The sequence below is a fragment of the Toxorhynchites rutilus genome, chromosome 3 (genome assembly GCF_029784135.1).
Source record: "Toxorhynchites rutilus septentrionalis strain SRP chromosome 3, ASM2978413v1, whole genome shotgun sequence".
Taxonomy (NCBI): Eukaryota; Metazoa; Arthropoda; class Insecta; order Diptera; family Culicidae; genus Toxorhynchites; species Toxorhynchites rutilus.
Genome location: NC_073746.1, coordinates 235,136,498 through 235,159,583, shown reverse-complemented (window position 1 = coordinate 235,159,583; position 23,086 = coordinate 235,136,498). Strand labels below are relative to the sequence as shown.

Sequence of the window (23,086 nt, the reverse complement as noted above, 5' to 3'; positions counted from 1 at the left end):
ATCGACGTTGGTCTTGTGGCGTGTCGGTAGGAACGGTATCGAACGGATGGCGAGAGTGATAAGATCGGGAAAACTAAAATAAAAGAATTACTAAAAGTTCTGTTGACTTCTCCTTTACAGGAAGATCCTACATCGTTTAAAAATGATTGAACAGAAAAAGTAAACACGTGAAGTGAAATGCTAGTGGTCTGATTGATTCGAAAGCAGAAAAGTGTTGAAGTGAATGCGTTGGCCGTGTGTGTGTTTTTTTTTGTAACTTCTTCGATAGATACGACATCAAGGCATAGTTGCGGAAAAAGACGTGATTGACCTGTCAAGTGTTTGCCCTGAAGATTCAGGCCGAATCTCGCAAGTATCGTATCGGACAGTGAACGAGTGTCTATACCAAGTGGATAGTGATAAGCCAAGATACACGGAACTGGAAAGTTGTAGCAATGAATGCGCAGGAAAGGCGAGCATCTTTCGCAAGGAGAGCGGAAAGCTTGATTGAGCGGGTGAGGATAATGAAAACTATTTATGAGGTATCAAGTGACCAACGGTGAGATTCTACGGTTGTGAGAGTGCTTTCCCACACCCACACCTAGTTGGAAAACCTTAATATCTATAACTTCTAATTTCTATTCTTCCCCTTTTCGACTAGAATAACATTCTAGATGTTCTTTATCATTGGAAGTAGAAACTTTGTTGTTGAACAGGGTTTGCAATGTTTATTTCCTCTCTTAGTACTTTCCCCTCGAGTTTGATCGTTTGTACAAAAGTTAGCAGTACATATAACTACAAATAAGCAATGATTCAACATAATATTCAGATATTGTTCACAAGCACGACAATTTCCGTTTCTAGCTATTTCAATTCTGTGGTTGCCGCAGTTGTGTGTGGTAGATTTCATAGACGCTAACCGATTGATTCCCAGTACCATTTGAATAATGTTTGCACATTATTGAAAATCTATATTAATGAAATGAACTATTGCAATTATTGATATGTAAAATATATTATGTATATGAAGAGTTGGACACACTTTGTCATCTGTATGTATTATTCATTTCATTTCTCAAATATCCGTAAGAAAAATTAACACATTTCATTACATCGAATCAACTGTTGTGTTCACTTTGATGGTACTTTGAATGGCAATTGAAACTGCTACATTAACTGAGCATCATTACTAAATGGCAATATGTTATTGAAATTAAAATTAAAATTATGGTTCTCATACGTAAACAACAATTTGATTTGATTCGCACTCATTCAACGCCATATCCTAATCTAACTTTATTTTCACAGTTGATAGTAAATTCTGAACTCGAAATATAAATGATGCGCGTTGAGTAATAGGAGCAAGGATAGCACATAAACATTTTCTCACGAGTTTGGAAAATGTTTATTTATTCGAAAAGTAGACGAACGTTTGTTTGTTTGTCGTTTCACCATTTTCATCCGATGATTCCAAATCGTACAATATTATCATTTGCAGTGATTACATTTTCTCACCTCTTGTTCCAGGAGTCGGTGGATGTGTGTGGATTTAGTGTCAATAAAATCAATACACCTGATAAACAAGTTTATTCTGGATTTGAGTTTACCATTTTATTTAACTGTTTATCGATCCAGTTTGCTGCTCCGGAGGCGCTTGTTATTTTTTTTGAATCAATATCATTTATTAATTTTATAATATATAAATTACACCCAGCTATTTTTCTGGAATTCGTCGTTTGTAAACACTTAGAATTTTCAACTAAACTGAAACGATTTGATCAGATACTGTGAAACTCACATACTTCGCTTCTGGGTTGCAATCAACGTTCTTCTGCATCGCTTATCCCGAACATCATAATTACTCAATAAACATTCATTCCACTCATGTCAACAGATTGTGGCGTGTCGAGATTCTCACATTTTGCCGTCACCGAGCCAACATACAATTCGAACAATAAATATCTAATCTTACGTGTACTGTGAAGTGACAGAGCAACTGATAATGGCCACAAAAAAATCCACTCCTATTTGAAATCAAAGTGTTCCAATATTAAATTTTTTTTTCAAAGTTTTAGGTATTCCAGTGAATACTACGTAAAAATAGGTATTTATTAGACCATTTTGTCATTTCAATATCGTTGATTTTTTCGAAAAACAAAAAATTACTTTTGTTCCTAAATGGGTACTTTAAGGGTATGGCATAAAAAAATCCACTTGCGTAAATTTGTTTTACCGTGTATCCCTCGATTTTGACAGCTTTGAAGACATTTGACTTACTGTGAAGACATTTGATTTTTCGAAAATATTTTGAAGACTTTATGAAATATGAGAAAAAATTTCAGTATGTTAGCGTAGGTGGGGTTTTGAAAGATATTATTTCCATGAAATTCTAACTATTGACCCAAAATATCGTCAAAAGAAGTAGAGCTTCTGTCTCGGGGTTTTATTCACTTGCTTTTTTCGAACTTTTACAAGACGAAAATCCACAAGCATATAGAATGAATTCAACCAAAAAGCGACTTTTACTTAATATTCCGGAGAACTTCAAGCGCTTTTCATATATATTGCTTCTAGAAGATATTATTTCATTTACGCTCGAGAATCCGAATGATTGTGTCATTGTATATTTATTATACAATAGACTAACCTAGATATTTCAAATAACTACTTCGCAAATCGAGGTTTTTCGGGTTACATACCGTGTCACGCTTTCAGTGTTGATTCTCGCTTTCAAATATATTTATTATATACAAAAATAGTTCGGCTAGGAACCAGTCACATATGGTAGAACGTAAGAAAACATCCTATGTTTGTTTTTATTTCCGTATTCAGTGACTGTCAGTCCCAGTGATTAACGTTTTTGTAACGAAAAGCTCAATATCGATCCCTAGGGACCGACACGGGACTCAATGTGTTCATAAAATGCGTTGTATAACAATCAAAATTAGAATAAATATTGAATAAACTAGCAAACTTTGTTCAAAAGTAAGTTATGAATTTTAGTTTCCTCCGAAATCATTGTGAAGACATTTGAAGACATTTTTTCGTACCATGTGAAGACATTTAAACAATCACCTGACGTCCCTGTTTACATCTGACACAAACATAATTTTCGTAACTGTTTAGTCTGTTTAGACTTTTTGTACGTAGTGAAGTGTATTTGACGCTGAGAATCCTTCGGAAAAAGAGTGAAAATCAAATCTGAATACAGGTCCGAGAATCGATTGTGCGTGACTTCCAGCGTAAGGAGTCTCAACGAAAGATTGCTGGGAAGTATGGGGTAAGCCGGGGTGCGGTTCAGCTGGTCATTCAGAATGATCAGATGCTCGGCAGCGTGCCGATCGACCTAGAATCATTATTTGGTTGGACGAGTCCAAGTTCGAGCTGTTTAACAAGAAAAGGTGACTCCGAGTGTGGCGGAAGAGCGAATTAAAATTGAAAATTATTATTAGAATTTCAACAACTGATATTCATCCCGAATTACGCTGACAGTAATCCCATAAAATCCAACCGTATCATACGTCTGGTATTTAGTCGAAACCTTGGTAGTAGTCCCAGTTCTAGGAAAAAAAAACGCTTCAGCTAGAGCTGATGTCACCATTCATAAAGGGTGTGTCACATCAAATTGCATCACGGAAAAAACGCTGTAGAAATTCGCCCAGTAGACCGATCCTTTTGAAAATTTTAGACAGTAAAATAAAAACTATTAAACAACTTTTGGCATTTTCTTTTTATTCATACTTCGAGCCCAAGCCCGTATGCTCGCACCTTCCTCTTTACCCCGTCCATAAGGTTCTGTACAACGTCAGGTTGTAGTTTTTTTTTAACAGAAATCCATTTTCTCTTGAAGTCCACCTCCGATTTGACAACTTTTGGGTTCTTCCGGAGGGCCTGCTTCATAATCGCCCAATATTTCTCTATTGGGCGAAGCTCCGGCGCGTTGGGCGGGTTCATTTCCTTTGGCACGGAGGTGACCCCGTTGGCTTCGTACCACTCCAACACGTCCTTTGAATAGTGGCACGAAGCGAGATCCGGCCAGAAGATGGTCGGGCCCTCGTGCTGCTTCAATAGTGGTAGTAAGCGCTTCTGTAGGCACTCCTTAAGGTAAACCTGCCCGTTTACCGTGCCGGTCATCACGAAGGGGGCGCTCCGCTTTCCGCAAGAGCAGATCGCTTGCCACACCATGTACTTTTTGGCAAACTTGGATAGTTTCTGCTTGCGAATCTCCTCCGGAACGCTGAATTTGTCCTCTGCGGAGAAGAAGAACAACAGGCCCGGCAGCTAACGAAAGTCCGCTTTGACGTAGGTTTCGTCGTCCATTACCAGGCAATGCGGCTTCGTCAGCATTTCGGTGTACAGCTTCCGGGCTCGCGTCTTCCCCACCATGTTTTGCCTTTCGTCGCGGTTAGGAGCCTTCTGAACCTTGTATGTACGCAGGCCCTCCCGCTGCTTGGTCCGCTGGACGAATGAACTTGACAAATTCAGCTTATTGGCGACATCCCGGACCGAACTTCTCGGATCACGTCTAAACTGCTTAACTACGCGCTTGTGATCTTTTTCATTGACGGAGCATCCATTTTTGCCGTTCTTCACCTTCCAGTCGATGGTTAGGTTCTCGAAGTATCGTTTTAGTACTCTGCTGACCGTGGATTGGACGATTCCCAGCATCTTACCGATGTCCCGATGTGACAACTCCGGATTTTCGAAATGAGTGCACAGGATTAATTCACGACGCTCTTTTTCGTTCGACGACATTTTTCCAAATTTACGAAAAATTGACAGTGAAGCATGGCCAACGTGATCTATACACTCTTATCTGATTATAAGCGAAAGCTGAAGATATAATTCCTAAAAATTAAATTTCTACAGCGTTTCTTCCGTGATGCAATTTGATGTGACACACCCTTTATTCCTCATAATTTTCACTTCACTTGTTTTGTAATGACCAAACTGCTGCTCCTAAACCACTAATTTGGCACTTCAATATTTATGAAATTTGTCAGGTGGTTTTTGGTGAAATTAAAATCAACTGAAAAACAAAATTCAAAAAAATTCTAATAACAAGAATATCGGAAAGATCGATCTTCGTGATTTTCTGGAAAATCGGAAACCGGAAAGGAAAGGATCGATCATCTAAAAATCGATCCAAGATCGTCCAATCCTAGTGTGGTCAAAGCCCCAAAGACAAAACTGACGATACGAGCAAAACTATTTTGCTGCGTTGAAGAAGGCTTGGGACGAACTGATTCTCCAATACCTCCAGAAGCTTGTGGAGAGTATGCTGAAGCGTTGTCAGTGGGTTATCGAAACCAAAGGGGGTTATATTTGTGTGTCTTTGAGCGTCCGCAGGATAATCGGAGACCGCTCGAAGCCGAACGGTGACTGCCTGCTGATAAGATGGTGGAATATGTGCCGAGTGCCCAGCTTGATCACTAAACTAACCATGCCCGTGTTGTCGAAACTGACAAGCAACACATCTTCACTCTTCTAAAAAAAAATAATTGAAAGAAGACCAGAAGAACAAATGCATGTGGATTTGTTTCAGTGTATTTTCTTTCACAGAAAACATTTGAACCGACTTTGATATGTATCAGCTAATTGAAAACGTTTAGCTAATAAAATATCGAGTCAAGTTCTGTTCTCCATACGGTCGTTCCGAGCTCATGCTCTAATCATTATCATTTTTTCCATACGGTCGTCGCGATCTGCAAATGTTTTTCTTCCTTTTTAACATAGTACGGTCATCCCGATCCGTACTCTTATCATTATAATTTTTTTGTACGGTCGTCCAGAGCCGTACTTGTTCTGCGCGGTCATCCCGATCCGTACTCTTATCATTATCATTTTTACACCACGTGGTCATCCCGATCCGCATTTCTTTCCATTTTCTTTTGTATCCACACGATCGTCCCGAGTCGTACCCGTTTGTGCGGGGCCGTCTCGATCAGCGCTTATCCACTACAGTTTCATCGTACGGTCGTCCCGATCCGTACTTATTTTAAACGATTCATCTATTTTTACCTTGCTATATTCAAAAAAAGTGGTACATATCGGTTTTAGTAATTTGTTCATTTTCCTTGTGCATCTTCAGATTAACGCTCGATTAACATAATTTTTTTTTTATTTTTTTTTTATCTTCGCTTATTTTTCGTCGGCCTATTTCCGCCACTTTAGTGCCAATCACCGACATCAGGGAGGCGACTCCACCTGTTCCTACCTATCAGACTCAACAACTCATGAGCCGGGCCAACTTCTTTTACTTCCGCTCCGAAGGAAGACGTAACCAGAGATTTTTCGCCTCAGAAAATCCCAACGACGCCAGCTGGGATTGAACCCAGGCCGATCGGATTGTGAGGCTGTTACGCTAACCATACAACCACTGGCGCCGTCGTTTAACATAATTTTAAAAAAGGCCATTTTGTTTTGTTACCCTATAGCAATCCTATAGCAAGTATTGAGCTGCATTAGTTGATAGCAGCCAAAGTATTGAGCTGTATTAGTTGAAAAATGAATCCATGTTAATGACAACAAGTTTCAATTTTGGTATCATTCAAGACAACCAGCAGTTTAACATGGAGCATTAAAATTTCTACCAACCATGCTGTTTAATTTATACTTCTCCAAACGTATCATAAAATCTTCATGACACCCATGGTGGGATAGTTTTGCTACTTGTAGGCTTCCGCCAACGGGTAGACTCGGGCTGACCATTCATCTCTTCATGTAATTTCGAGTTTTCCCCCCAAAAGGATCTACTGCCCTTTTGTACACATACAAACTTTAATGGAAAAAAACAAACAGATTTTTCCAATCTCGCTTGGAATATCTTACACACGGTGGGAATCACACCAAATGCACATCGGAAACGTGCAACTTTAGTGCCACTTAATTCCCATGCAGAACCCCTGAAAATATTTCCATTGAAGTCTGTTTCCGATTATCCCGTTTAATTCTCGCTCGTGGCAGGATCGCCAAAATGTGTGTCCCTGAGCGTCCGCGGGATATTCGGAGACCGCCCGAAGCCGAACGGTGACTGCCTGCTGATAAGATGGTGGAAAATGTGCCGAGTGCTCAGCCCACTTGATCGCTAAAATAACGATGCCCGTGTTGCCAGAACTGGGCATGCCACGCAATATTGACCATTGATTATTTGTTTTTATTAGTTTTTTAAAAGAAACTTTGAAGTGGATTTTTTTATGTCTAAACCTAAAAGTGCCCAATTGAAGTAATTTTTTGTTTTTTCAAAAAAATTAAATTAACGATACTGAAATGGCAAAATGGTCTACTAATTACCTACTATTAAGTATTGACTGGAATACCGAAAAGTTTGCTTTTCGCACTGTACCTAATATTATTTCTCTATTAACTAACAAACCGAAATATAACCATCGATGTATTGAATTCTGGAAATAAATCACTCCATATGCTTTATATCTAAGCCGCAAAAATTACATACACACGCGGAATCATGTATGATTTACGCGTGACCGGAGTAAATCGCAGCAGTAAACAACTGAAACAGAAACAACCACTTAGAGAATGTGTGGTAGGCTAGAAATATTGTCGCGCGGGAAAAACATCGTTATGTATAAATGCCTCACATTTCTATTAGAAATTCATTCTCTCGTTTTCATTTTTCGAAATTTATACTGAGGTCAATGAGGTCAATTTAGCGAAAATAAGGAATCGAGGCGGCCCAAGCCGCCAAGATGATGCGATCCGAGTATACCGCCGACCCGCCGTCGGAAGCGGCGGTGTCTCGCACGCAAACCTGGGATCCACTGATTGCTTGAAACATAGGATACGATCCTTTCGCAATGTCCGACCGAGCTTTAGCGAGCGTCGGACGGCATTCGTCTGCCCGGGCATTAGGTTTGCTCGGTTGATTTGCGCCACAATATTTCTAGCCTACTACACTTTTTCTAGGTGGTAGTTTCAATTGCAGTCGTTTTCTGTAGCGTTTTATTCCGGGAACCGGTTTACGGTTTTATATTTTCCACCTTTGGTCAGTATTCATTGCCATGGGTTGGTTTAAATATTTTAGAATAACATGTAGAAGTGTTTCTCATTAATAGAAATTTGAAATTCAAAATGTATCTAAACAAATAGAATGGGGTCCATATTACCCCCACTGTCCTTTTTATCCGCACCTACCCTATATTTTTCCCGAAAAATTTTTTTTAAGCATTCGAAAATATTTTGAAGGACACATGTCAGATTCGTTTCTCCGGAATTTATTTGACAGCGCTTATTGCGATACATCAGAATTGACTGTTTTTCTAGCGAGTTTAAATTGAACTCTATTTTGTATTTGATGCATCGCTATTACCACAAGCGACCGTGCCATTTCACCATTCGTAATTAACACATTTTTGCATCACTCTGTCCACAACGGGTACTACATTTCACCCCTATCGAGAACGAGCAAACGCGCAGTTATCGTAAATATAGAGGTTTCTAATTAGTACAAGTATGCGTCGTCCTCCAGTTTAGAAAAAAATAAAATCAAGAACGCCATCGAAGAGTCATCAATTTCAATTATTATCGTTTGTTTGCTGGACTTCTCAGTACTTCTATTGGTTTTATTCATTGCTTCAGCAGCAGCGTTGGACTTGAACGACCGGGGCGTATCTATTTATTGTACAGTTTACCCGCTCGGTTCACACCGATGCATTAATTACTTCGAATTTATCTACCCATAGAGAGATCATTGGAAGCGATAATTGTAATATATTTGGTACGATTGCATCGTTGGAACTGGCCGTTGGAAGGTTTATTTAGATGATAACTTGATGGTGATCAAAGTAAATCCACCAGACTATTTATTTTGCTTGGGTTTGAAAAACTTGAAGTATCATTATCAGATTTCATACGTTTGAAGAAAATTACATTTTTGAGTGAAGATACAGCAGAATCCCGATTATCCGCGAGCGGATGATTCACGGTGCGGATTATTCGCGACAGCGAGTTCTATAGTAAATATTAGGCTGTCAAAAAAGTCCTGCGGTATTTTTTTTGAATTTTCATTTGTTCATAAAATTAGTTACAATCATCTGTTTTAAGTCAAATATGCGCCGTTTTGTTCGATGACTTGTTCCCAACGAGATGCCAACTTCATAATACCCCTGTTATAGAAGCTCGCTTCCTTATTGGCAAAAAACTCGGATAGTCAATTTTCACAGGCCTCTTTTGTGGCTAACTTCTGACTACCTAGCTCGTTCGCCATGGACAAAAACAGGTGGTAGTCACTTGGTGCAAGGTCCGGACTATACAGCGGATGCGGTTCTTTTCCCATCCGAGCTCCCGGAGCTTCTGGCGCGTCACCAAAGAAGTGTGTGGCCTGGCGTTGTCCTGATGGAAGACAATGCGGCCTCTGTTTATCAAAGATGGCCTCTTCTTCATGAGTGCTACCTTCAAGCGGTCCAGTTGTTGGCAGTACAGGTCCGAATTGAGCGTTTGGCCATAGGGAAGCAGCTCATAATAGATTATTCCTTGACAATCCCACCAAACACACAGCAGAACCTTCCTGGCCGTTAATGAGGGCTTGGCCACCGTCTGAGCCGCTTCAGCGGGCTTCGACCACGACCGTTTGCGCTTCATGTTGTCGTAAGTGACCCACTTTTCATCGCCAGTCACCATCCGCTTCAGAAACGGGTCGATTTTGTTGCGATTCAGCAGCGATTCACATGCGTCGATACGGTCAACGATGTTTTTTTGCGTCAACGTGTGTGGAACCCATACATCGAGCTTCTTTGTGAATCCAAGCTTCTTCAAATGGTTAATAACGGTTTGATGACTTATCCCCAGCTCTTGCCCGATGCTACGGCTGCTACTATGCCGGTCTTTCTCGGCTAATTCAGCGATTTTGTCGCTGAATTTTCGACGACAGGCCTTCCGGAGCGTGGCGCATCTTCGACGACCTCTACACCAGAACGAAAACGTTGAAACCATCGTTGTGCGGTGGAAATGGAAACTGTATCGGGTCCATAAACTGCACAAATTTTATTGGCAGCTTGAGATGTATTTTTGCCTTTGTCGTAGTAGTACTGTAAAATATGTCGGATTTTCTCTTTATTTTGCTCCATATTTGCGACACTATAACTCACGAACGACTTAACCAAACAGAACACTGTCGAGGACTATACTGTAGCGCGCAAAAATACCTTTCCAACAAGCTATAGTATGACTCGATACAATGAATACAACTAGAACTACGCGCTTACAACGACACCTCGCGGAAATACCGCAGGCCTTTTTTGACAGCCTAATATATAGGCCTTCTCGGAATTTATCAGCGAATAGTGGGCTCATGTTTTTTTTGTCATGGCTTTCACATTATTTGGCCACTGGTGTACACGACCTTATAGATGGATAGTTTAATGATTTCTGTATTGATAAAACATAGTTTCCACGCTGAAGCATATTTTTTGTGTTTATATCTCATTTTAGTCATTTATTGCGTATCCGTGATTTTCGTTATTCGCGGTGGTCTTGCCCGACTATTTCGCGGGTAATCAGATTTATACTATATTTCAGCATGAAAACTATGTTTTATCAATATAGATATGTATTATATGATAGAGCGCTTATTTTTATGTTATGTTTATATTATTTTATGGTGACCAAAATTGTCCATGAAATAAAAAATCTAACTTTCTTATCTTTATAGATAGAGGTAAACATAGCTCGACAATTGTAGTCCCAGTTATTTGAAACATTTTTATAGAACAATTTTTTTTTCTATCTCTTGAAATAACTGATATAGCGTCATTTTTCCATATTGCGTTAAGGTCACCATGAAAAAACTGTTTTTTTGCTCTAACTTTTATATTTCAAATTCTACATACAAACTGTCTTTGAAAGAATTTTAGAGCATACTAATACAAACATTTTGCGACACAGAACTTGTCAATATCTCAACTTCACTCACTTTCTTCCCAAAAAATACACTCTCTTCAATTGTTTGTCACTCTCTCCGAGGCAAACACAAACAAAGTTTATAGGCTTCATTTGAAAGTGCATAGTTCAATCTACATGATGTGTGATTTTCAAAACTATGTTATTTTTTCGCGTTTGAGTAAATTAAAATTCAAATCATGAATTTTTGGATAAAAAACCATCAATAAGTTTTAGTAGGATTGAGATATTGACAAGTTCTGCATCGCAAAATGTTGGCCTTGATAAGCTCTCAAAGTCGTACGAAGGCAGTTTTGATGTAGAATCTGAAATATAAAAGTTAGAGTAAAAAAACCCACTTTTTCATGGTCACCCTAATGCAACCTAGGAAAGAAGCGCTAAATCGATTATATTAAAAGATAGAAAAAAAAACTTTGTTCTTCAAAGTTGTTTAAAATAATTGGGCTATAACATTGTGGAGCTATGTTTATCGCTATCGTATCGTTTATCGTATTTTTTGGGAAGAAATATCAATAACTTAGAGTGAAGTTGAGATATTGACAAGTTCTCCACCGGAAAATGTTTGTATCGGTAAGTTCTAAAAGTCTTTCGAAAACAGTTCGTATGTAGAATTTGAGATATAAAAGTTAGAGCAAGAAAAACAGTTTTTTTTCATGGTGACCCTAACGCAACTTATAAAAAAGACGCTATATCGGTTATTTCAAAAGATAGAAAAAAAACTTTGTTCTACAAAGATGTCTCAAATAACTGTGACTACAATATTGTCGAACTATGTTTACCTCTATCTATAAAGATAAGAAAGTTATATTTTTTATTTCATCGACAATTTTGGTCACCCTATTTTTGATAACATGAAAATGAGCGCTCTATCATATGTAACAACTTTGTCGAAGACAGTTTTTGTCTAGAGAATAACTGTCGAGCTCTAAATGCTAATTTCCACTTAAATGCATCTCCTGGACCATTGTGCAGTGGTCAGATAATGTGAAAGCCATAACCATATAGGTCTCACACTGATAAATTCCGGAAAGCGCTTCATCTGGTCACGGATAATCGGGGTTCTACTGTATTGAATGAAATGAATGAACAAACGATATATACAGGTCATTACTTATAGATAAATAATAGTTATATGAACGAATGAATAAAGACGGACATCGATGCAGACAACTATCAGGAGATTATGATACATGCGCTGCTACTATGCAACAGGCAACTTTCAAAATGTTGATTGACACAGACTAAGCGAAGACATGGAACCCATTTTTGGAGTGAGAGAAGAAGTTCTCGCTGACTGAAAATAAACTGGATAGTGGGGATTGAGTTTTATCCCAAATCCTCTTTCACCATCTACCTCCACCAGTACGCAAATTTATAGGTATTTATCGGATTGGATTCATGAACGAACGAGGTTTCCTTGAATGTCTTACTAGACTTATTGAGACAACGCTGATCGGTGTGCGGATCGAATCATTTGAAACTTGCAGGGGAATTCGACAACACGTCCGCTGGCTCATCTTAAAAATGTCGTTGGTTGGTATACTTCCCCTTAGTAGCGTTTGATATGTGCAACTGCGCAACTACACAACTACGAAGTATATTCTTACGGTCTACAGTCATGCGGTTTTAAAATGAGATACATAAAAAAGCTACGAATATTTAAGCATGGACAAAATTTTACCTGACCCTACAAACGATCCCGGATGAAGCGCTCAAATACGCATAGGATGTGGCTTATTCAATCGAAGTCATGTTTGTTTTTTCTATTTTTATAAATTTAAGGGGCGTCTTCGTTCGTTATCTTCCCAGATGATGGACTTATCTAGCAAGAGCCACCTGAGGAAATTCCAATCGACTTCATTCACATCGCGTTTCCGAAACGTTTAATCCATGACACGCGATGTTTGTAAAAAATAGCAGCAGGTTCGAGAACAGGAAACCATCAGCGCTTCCGTGTTACCTGTAGTGTTCTTTTGAGGCAATTTAAATAAACTTGTCACGCGAATATAGTTCTGTATGCGTAGAGAGAGATGATCTGAGAACTAACTCAACAAGCATTATTCCTTATCAAATCAGCCGATGTAATATAACGAAATTACGCGCGAGCAATGGTTTACGCCACGCTGGGTTTATTTTTAGCATGTTCATTATGCGTTTGGTTGCAGCGCTCTCAAAGTGGCCTCATTTATAGTCGCGTGGGCTTCAATAAGGCGAAATCTCGCTCGGTATCGCTGCACCGTTGGTATCCGCGACAGTGTTGGTAATATTCTGTCAATCTTCATTAAATTGGCGCGCTCTTCTAGAAACTTTGAATGTGGCACCGGCAACATTACGTCGGATTACAGAAATTGTGCTGAATGTTTAGACACAGAGATGTCGACTTACGTAGAAAATAACATCACGCTTCAATACACTTCTATGGTACTTTTTCAATGAACAGATTTTCTGACAGCCTGTTGTTTTTGTTGATAAGAGAACATTCATTATTATATTTTGAAAATTTTCGGGTGGTTATCGGCCGAACAAAATCCAAACATCCATTATCAGCAAATGATTGTATAGTCGTTGAAAGGATTAAGGTGTAAAGGGTGTGTCACATCAAATTGCATCACGGAAAAAACGCTGTAGAAATTTAATTTTTAGGAATTATATCTTCAGCTTTCGATTATAATCAGATAAGAGTGTATAGATCACGTTGGCCATGCTTCACTGTCAATTTTTTCGTAAATTTGGAAAAATGTCGTCGAACGAAAAAGAGCGTCGTGAATTAATCCTGTGCACTCATTTCGAGAATCCGGAGTTGTCACATCGGGACATCGGTAAGATGCTGGGAATCGTCCAATCCACGGTCAGCAGAGTACTAAAACGATACTTCGAGAACCTAACCATCGACCGGAAGGTGAAGAACGGCAAAAATGGATGCTCCGTCAGTGAAAAAGATCACAAGTGCGTAGTTAAGCAGTTTAGACGTGATCCGAGAAGTTCGGTCCGGGATGTCGCCAATAAGCTGAATTTGTCAAGTTCATTCGTCCGGCGGACCAAGCAGCGGGAGGGCCTGCGTACATTCTTCTTCTTCTTCAATGGCACTAACGTTCCTAGAGGAACTTCGCCGTCTCAACGTAGTATTACTTGCGTCATTTTTATTAGTACTTAGTTGAGATTTCTATGCCAAATAACACGCCTTGAATGCATTCTGAGTGGCAAGCTCTAGAATACGCGTGATCACAGTGCCTGCGTACATACAAGGTTCAGAACTTCACCCTTGGACAACTGACAACTTCCAGAAATAGTTATATGGGTCTACCCCAAGGCTCATGTCTGAGCCCCCTTCTTTATAATTTTTATGTGAAAGATTTTTTTTTTTTTTCCAATTCGTTTATTTGTAAGGCTCAATCGCATAAGCTTTGCGGAGCCGCTAACTCAAGTTTTGTTTATACAAAAATTTCATCTTAAATCTATGTTTAGTAGGTTTCGACCGATTACTCGCGGTTTACTCGAGGTTAGAGGGGCAACAATTTTTGTGGGACGGGTCAGGTTAGGGATATGGATATGAGGTATCATTGTCTCAACCGAGGGTTGCCGCACGCACTGTAGCATTGTGCATAATGACCAGGGATAGCATCTGGTGTTCGACTAGCTGTCGAGGGTGGGCGACGGTGAGATGAGGGGACAATACAAACAAACTAATAACGAAAAAGAAAAAAAACACAAAAGCATTAAATTCTTATACTAGACCGTTTCACAAACATATAGATCAACTGCATATAGCAGATGTCGCGAGTTCCCAACACGTCTCTAACAGGAACATAGGGTTGTCTTCCTTGGACCTCAAGGGCATTCAAAAGGTACTCTCTGGCTGCGTAATTATCCGTACATTGCCAAACTGCGTGATCGATGTCATCGTAACCGTTTCCACACCGACAGACATTGTTTTGAACAAGATTTATTCTGTGGAGGTGCACATCTAGCGAGTAGTGGTTGGACATAAGTCTACTCATTACACGAATGAAGTCACGACTTACGTCCAAACCTTTGAACCACGCTCTCGAAGAAACCTTTGGAATAATTGAATATAACCACCGCCCAAGACTTCCAGTGTCCCAATCGGTTTGCCAACTCAAGAGGGAACTCTGACGCAGTAATTGGAAAAATTCATCGTATGAAATCTGTCTATCAAACAATTCGCCTTCCTGGGCACCCACCTTTGCTAGAGTGTCCGCCTTCTCATTGCCAGGAATTGAGCAATGAGAGGGGACCCATACAAAGGTTATCTTATAAGATCTTTCGATCAGTGCACTCATCTGCAGCCTCACTTTTGTGAGGAAATAAGATGGGTGCCTACTAGTTCTCATCGACTGGAGAGCCTCAAGCGAACTGAGACTATCCGAGAAAATGAAGTAATGGTCTGCAGGCTTGTTGGAGATCATCCCCAATGCGAAGTCGATTGCTGCCAGCTCAGCAACATAAACGGAACAAGGTTCCTGCAGTTTACGGAAGGCGCTCGAATTTTCATTGAAAACACCGAAGCCAGTGGATCCATTGAGGCGAGACCCATCAGTGAAGTATCTTTTCATGCAATTGACTTTTGAGTACTTTCGGTTAAAAATACGGGGAATGTAAGTTGATCGAAGCTGATCTGAGATTCCAAGTATTGCTTGTTTCATCGACAGATCGTATTCAATTGAGGAACTGCTGATGGTGAAGTGAGCACGGTCTGGAGTAAACGATGGAAGACAAATATCTGACGAAATATAGTGGTGGTAAATTCTCATAAACCGAGATTGTATATTTAGATGAAGAATTTTTTCAAAGTTTTCAATCAAAAGTGTGTTCGTGACTCCGCATTTCACCAGTATTCTGAGAGAAAGTTCCCAGAATCGGTTCTGTAGAGGAGTTACTCCTGCCAGAACCTCGAGACTCATGTTATGCGTTGAGTGCATACAGCCAAGAGCTATACGCAGACAATGATATTGAATTCGTTCCAGTTTTAGAAGGTGACTTTTAGCTGCTGAGAGAAAGCAAAAAGAGCCATACTCCAGAATGGATAGAATAGTTGTTTTATAAAGTGTTATGAGATCTCCCGGATTAGCTCCCCACCACGTGCCGCAAATCGAGCGGAGGAAGTTGACCCTCTTTTGACATTTTTGCTTCAAATACGTAATGTGGGTATTCCAAGTGCATTTTGAATCAAACCAGACACCAAGGTACTTGAAAGTCAATGATTGGGTAATGCTTCTGCCCAAAAGCTTAAGTTGCAATTGGGCTGGGAACCGCTTTCGAGTAAACACTACCAGTTCGGTTTTCTGCGGCGAGAATTCGATCCCTAAGTTCCTTGCCCAAGAAGACAAGTTATCTAAGGAATTTTGCAATGGTCTTTGCAAATTTTCGGCATGGAGACCTCTGACGGAAACCACACCATCATCTGCAAGCTGTCTAAGCGTGCATTGTTCTGCCAAACAACTGTCAATATCTTTCACATAAAAATTATAAAGAAGGGGGCTCAGACATGAGCCTTGGGGTAGACCCATATAACTATTTCTGGAAGTTGTCAGTTGTCCAAGGGTGAAGTTCATTCGCTTTTCTGACAACAAATTGTACAAAAAGTTATTCAAAATTCCAGGAAGTCCACATCTGTCCAGATTGTCTGACAGAATTTCTATGGTAACCGAATCAAAAGCTCCCTTAATATCCAAGAATACTGAAGCCAATTGCTCCTTGTGCGCAAAGGCCAGTTGAATATCTGTAGAAAGCAACGCTAGACAATCGTTTGTTCCTTTGCTCTTGCGAAACCCAAATTGTGTTCTTGATAGCAAATTATTTGTCTCGATCCATTGATCGAGTCTTCGAAGGATCATTTTCTCCAACAATTTTCTAATGCACGAGAGCATAGCAATCGGACGGTATGAGTTATGGTCAGACGCTGGTTTGCCAGGCTTTTGAATTGCTATTACTTTTACCTGTCTCCATTCGGGTGGCACAATATTGTTTTCTAGTAGGGTATTGAATAAGTCTAGCAAGCGTCTTTTCGCGATATCGGGAAGATTTTTTAGAAGAACGAATTTAATCATATCGCTTCCGGGTGAAGAGTTGTTCGATGAAAGAAGAGCCATAGAAAATTCCAGCATTGAGAATGGTCCGTCCAGAGGTCCACTGCTCGGAGACGTTTCTCGAAGAGTATGTTGGGCTGGAACTGAGTCTGGACAGACCTTTTTCGCGAAATCGAATATCCATCGGTTGGAGTATTCTTCACTCTCGTTGGTAGATGAGCGGTTACGCATGTTGCGAGCTACCCTCCACAAGGTACGTATTGAGGTTTCACGAGAAAGACCTTCAATGAAATTGCGCCAGTAACCGCGTTTTTTTGCTTTAATTAATTGTTTCAGCTGTATTTCAAGCTTTGAATATTCCTCGAAGTGTGTGGATGTTCCATGTCTACGAAAAGCTTTGAAAGCATCAGATTTTTTCAAATACAGTTTTGTGCATTCATCGTCCCAGCCAGGAGTGGCTGGTTTTCTTTTAAACGGAGCACTTGGAACTTTTCTTTTTTGTGCTTCCAGTGAGCTTTTATACATCAAATCGACAAAGAATCGATATTCTTCCAATGGTGGAAGTATATCTATTGATTCGACACCGATTGTTACCGCCGTTGCAAATTTTTGCCAGTCGATTTTCCTTGTTAGATCAAATGGAACTCGAGATGATTCAGTGGATTGCGGGCTACACTTGATTGATATACTGATTGGCAAGTGATCGCTACCATGGGGATCATTGATGACCTTCCACTGGCAATCCAATGATAACGAGCTTGAGCAAAAAGAAAGGTCGAGACGACTTTCTCGAGCCGGAGGTTTTGGAATTCGTGTCGCTTCACCAGTGTTCAAGATAGTCAAGTTGAAATCGTCACATAAATCGTAAAAAATAGCCGCTCTGGCGTCATCATAAGGATCACCCCACCCAGTACCATGAGAGTTCATATCACCCATAATTAGAACTGGGGATGAGAGAATCGAGACTAGATTCCAAAGATGACTACGGCTAATGTTAGTATTTGGAGGAACGTATACTGAAGCTATGCAAAGTTCTTTACTCTTTGCAGTTATTTGACACGCGACAATTTCGACGTCTGATAGAGCTGGGAGAGGAATTTTATAGAAAGAGTAGCACTTTTTGATCCCCAAAAGTACTCCTCCATAAGAATCATTTCTATCCAGGCGAATAATGTTAAAATCGTGGAAGTTGAGTTCAGTGTCAGAAGAAAGCCATGTTTCAGAGAGGGCAAATATATCACAATCATAATTTTGAAGTAAAAATTTGAACGAATCTAGTTTTGGCACTAGACTACGGCAGTTCCATTGTAGCACATTGATCATATCTTCTACTACGCTAGGGGGATTATCCATCGAATGATATGATTGATGCAAGGAGGGGCCATGAAGCAGTCAATTGCTTAAGATAAGACTTTAAAGATGGAAGCAAGGCAGAAATAAAGCTTCTGAGGGGGTCTTGAATTTTTAACGTGTTTAGTATGAAGTCCACAATGTCCGAAAAACCTATCAATCCTCGATTAGACGCGAATTTTCTACGAGAAGTTCGAGGAGCAGCGTTTTTATTTCTCTCTTCTCTGGGTAATGACGTAAAATCCTTGCTGCAACCAGGAACTGGCTGAGAAGGAGCCTTCGGATTCGTTTTTTTATTACTATTACCCTTGGAATTAGACAATCTTCCGAGGGTCACTTTAGGTTTCTTACGGTGCACCGTTGGTGAAGAGAGCTTTCTTTTTGATGATTCATCCTTTATTGAAGATTCTGGTGCAGCCGTAATATGACCCTCATCAGAATCAGAGTCCGATTCTTGAGATGACAAAACCGAAAATTGGTTTTCATCTTGAGCGGCTGATGCGGTCTTTAGCATTTCAGCATAAGTCCGCTTGGAGCGTCCAGCGATAGAACGCTTCACTTTATCGGAGTGCTGTTTGTACCTCGGGCACTCCTGTAGAGGGTGAGGATTCTCGCCACAGTGGATACATTTTTCCACTGTTTGTGTGCAAGAATCCTCACTATGTTTCTCGCCACATTTACCGCAACGAAATTTGTTGCCGCAGTGGCTAAACGAGTGTCCCAACTTTTTACAGTTGGTACAATTATAAACCCGTGGTACAAACAGGCGCACTGGGAAAAAAATATTTTCTACTTTCACATAGTTTGGGAGAACAGAACCTGCGAAAGTAATCCGAAAAGAGTGCGAGGGCTTATAAACTTTTTTGTTTTCTTCCAAAGATGCTGAATGCAGGTTTCTAACATCCAGGATCTTTACAAGATCACCTATCATCGAGTTTTTGAAAGAACCCGTAGCTTTTTTCAATTCATCGACACTCAGACTCGCGTCGGTTACTACGCCTTCTATCTCCACCTCTCGAGAAGGGATGTAGATGTGATATTCCCTGTTAAAAGCTTCGTGGTCAACAATCTTGTTGGCCACATCAAAAGTCAGTGCTTCTACACGCAGTTTATCCGGTCTCTCTTTATGTATCGAGACGCCCGAAAATTGACGCAGCAAATCTCTTGAAATATCAAGAGTTCTCAACGATTTTCCCTTGGGCCGAAAGAAAACAACCCATGGTCCCTTTGAGGTCGATTGATAATAGCGCGTCCGCGCAACAATGGCATCGGTAGATGTCATAACGGTTGCGCAAACGGTGCGCAACCGTCTATGAAAAAAAAAACACACACACACACACACGCACGCGCGCTCAAAAACTCAACTTAAAACTAACTTAGACTAATAATTAACTTAAATTTAAGAAAAATATATAAATATATATATATCTCAAAAAAAAAAAAATTCTTCCAAAAAAAAAACAAAATACTAATTTGCGGTGTCCGAACAACCTTGAACACCCCTATTCGAAGCTATACAACACCGCACGCTACGAGGTAAACACAATAGCGTGACGACAAAAGTTGTTGTTGATTATACTTCTCTATGATGAAATCGATGCCGCTGGAACCAATTCACAGATCGCCGGTCCGGCGTTGCCGGAGAGGTGCTGCTTCCTCGCTGTTCCGGGTATTAACGGCACTTATCTTGCCACGAACGGTCAAAGAAAAAAAAAACCAAAGGCACTTTGGCGGAGGGAAAAAAAACTTCACCAGCTTCGATTTGTAGCAGAGACGCGAACAATAAGCGTCCGGCTCTTTCAACTATCGATTGAGGAATCTGTATGTGAAAGATATTGACAGTTGTTTGGCAGAACAATGCACGCTTAGACAGCTTGCAGATGATGGTGTGGTTTCCGTCAGAGGTCTCCATGCCGAAAATTTGCAAAGACCATTGCAAAATTCCTTAGATAACTTGTCTTCTTGGGCAAGGAACTTAGGGATCGAATTCTCGCCGCAGAAAACCGAACTGGTAGTGTTTACTCGAAAGCGGTTCCCAGCCCAATTGCAACTTAAGCTTTTGGGCAGAAGCATTACCCAATCATTGACTTTCAAGTACCTTGGTGTCTGGTTTGATTCAAAATGCACTTGGAATACCCACATTACGTATTTGAAGCAAAAATGTCAAAAGAGGGTCAACTTCCTCCGCTCGATTTGCGGCACGTGGTGGGGAGCTAATCCGGGAGATCTCATAACACTTTATAAAACAACTATTCTATCCATTCTGGAGTATGGCTCTTTTTGCTTTCTCTCAGCAGCTAAAAGTCACCTTCTAAAACTGGAACGAATTCAATATCATTGTCTGCGTATAGCTCTTGGCTGTATGCACTCAACGCATAACATGAGTCTCGAGGTTCTGGCAGGAGTAACTCCTCTACAGAACCGATTCTGGGAACATTCTCTCAGAATACTGGTGAAATGCGGAGTCACGAACACACTTTTGATTGAAAACTTTGAAAAAATTCTTCATCTAAATATACAATCTCGGTTTATGAGAATTTACCACCACTATATTTCGTCAGATATTTGTCTTCCATCGTTTACTCCAGACCGTGCTCACTTCACCATCAGCAGTTCCTCAATTGAATACGATCTGTCGATGAAACAAGCAATACTTGGAATCTCAGATCAGCTTCGATCAACTTACATTCCCCGTATTTTTAACCGAAAGTACTCAAAAGTCAATTGCATGAAAAGATACTTCACTGATGGGTCTCGCCTCAATGGATCCACTGGCTTCGGTGTTTTCAATGAAAATTCGAGCGCCTTCCGTAAACTGCAGGAACCTTGTTCCGTTTATGTTGCTGAGCTGGCAGCAATCGACTTCGCATTGGGGATGATCTCCAACAAGCCTGCAGACCATTACTTCATTTTCTCGGATAGTCTCAGTTCGCTTGAGGCTCTCCAGTCGATGAGAACTAGTAGGCACCCATCTTATTTCCTCACAAAAGTGAGGCTGCAGATGAGTGCACTGATCGAAAGATCTTATAAGATAACCTTTGTATGGGTCCCCTCTCATTGCTCAATTCCTGGCAATGAGAAGGCGGACACTCTAGCAAAGGTGGGTGCCCAGGAAGGCGAATTGTTTGATAGACAGATTTCATACGATGAATTTTTCCAATTACTACGTCAGAGTTCCCTCTTGAGTTGGCAAACCGATTGGGACACTGGAAGTCTTGGGCGGTGGTTATATTCAATTATTCCAAAGGTTTCTTCGAGAGCGTGGTTCAAAGGTTTGGACGTAAGTCGTGACTTCATTCGTGTAATGAGTAGACTTATGTCCAACCACTACTCGCTAGATGTGCACCTCCACAGAATAAATCTTGTTCAAAACAATGTCTGTCGGTGTGGAAACGGTTACGATGACATCGATCACGCAGTTTGGCAATGTACGGATAATTACGCAGCCAGAGAGTACCTTTTGAATGCCCTTGAGGTCCAAGGAAGACAACCTTATGTTCCTGTTAGAAACGTGTTGGGAACTCGCGACATCTGCTATATGCAGTTAATCTATATGTTTGTGAAACGGTCTAGTATAAGAATTTAATGCTTTTGTGTTTTTTTTCTTTTTCGTTATTAGTTTGTTTGTATTGTCCCCTCATCTCACCGTCGCCCACCCTCGACAGCTAGTCGAACACCAGATGCTATCCCTGGTCATTATGCACAATGCTACAGTGCGTGCGGCAACCCTCGGTTGAGACAATGATACCTCATATCCATATCCCTAACCTGACCCGTCCCACAAAAATTGTTGCCCCTCTAACCTCGAGTAAACCGCGAGTAATCGGTCGAAACCTACTAAACATAGATTTAAGATGAAATTTTTGTATAAACAAAACTTGAGTTAGCGGCTCCGCAAAGCTTATGCGATTGAGCCTTACAAATAAACGAATTGGAAAAAAAAAGGTTCAGAAGGCTCCTAACCGCGACGAAAGGCAAAACATGGTGGGGAAGACGCGAGCCCGGAAGCTGTACACCGAAATGCTGACGAAGCCGCATTGCCTGGTAATGGAAGACGAAAACTACGTCAAAGCGGACTTTCGTCAGCTGCCTGGCCTGTTGTTCTTCTCCGCAGAGGACAAATTCAGCGTTCCGGAGGAGATTCGCAAGCAGAAACTATCCATGTTTGCCAAAAAGTACATGGTTTGGCAAGCGATCTGCTCTTGCGGAAAGCGGAGCGCCCCCTTCGTGATGACCGGCACGGTAAACGGGCAGGTTTACCTTAAGGAGTGCCTACAGAAGCGCTTACTACCACTATTGAAGCGGCACGAGGGCCCGACCATCTTCTGGCCGGATCTCGCTTCGTGCCACTATTCAAAGGACGTGTTGGAGTGGTACGAAGCCAACGGGGTCACCTTCGTGCCAAAGGAAATGAACCCGCCCAACGCGCCGGAGCTTCGCCCAATAGAGAAATATTGGGCGATTATGAAGCAGGCCCTCCGGAAGAACCCAAAAGTTGTCAAATCGGAGGCGGACTTCAAGAGAAAAAGGAATTCTGTTCAAAAAAAAACTACAACCTGACGTTGTGCAGAACCTTATGGACGGGGTAAAGAGGAAGGTGCGAGCATACGGGCTTGGGCTCGAAGTATGAATAAAAAGAAAATGCCAAAAGTTGTTTAATAGTTTTTATTTTACTGTCTAAAATTTTCAAAAGGATCGGTCTACTGGGCGAATTTCTACAGCGTTTTTTCCGTGATGCAATTTGATGTGACACACCCTTTAGATTGCATTGCTCCACATATAAACAAAAACGA

General features: G+C 40.7%; 1 protein-coding gene across 3 annotated transcripts in view; it reads left to right on the top strand.

The window, feature by feature from the left end:
• The window catches only part of LOC129780130 (uncharacterized protein ZK1073.1), a 115,671-nt gene that overhangs the window by 12,024 nt on the left and 80,561 nt on the right, over positions 1-23,086 (top strand). For 2 of the 3 annotated variants that reach the window (XM_055788089.1, XM_055788090.1), the window contains exon 2: positions 121-521. In XM_055788089.1, the coding sequence (XP_055644064.1) occupies positions 435-521 (87 nt within the window). In that variant the 5' untranslated portion in view covers positions 121-434. The remainder of the gene's footprint in view (positions 1-120; positions 522-23,086) is intronic. The other variant, XM_055788091.1, reaches the window with a different exon arrangement.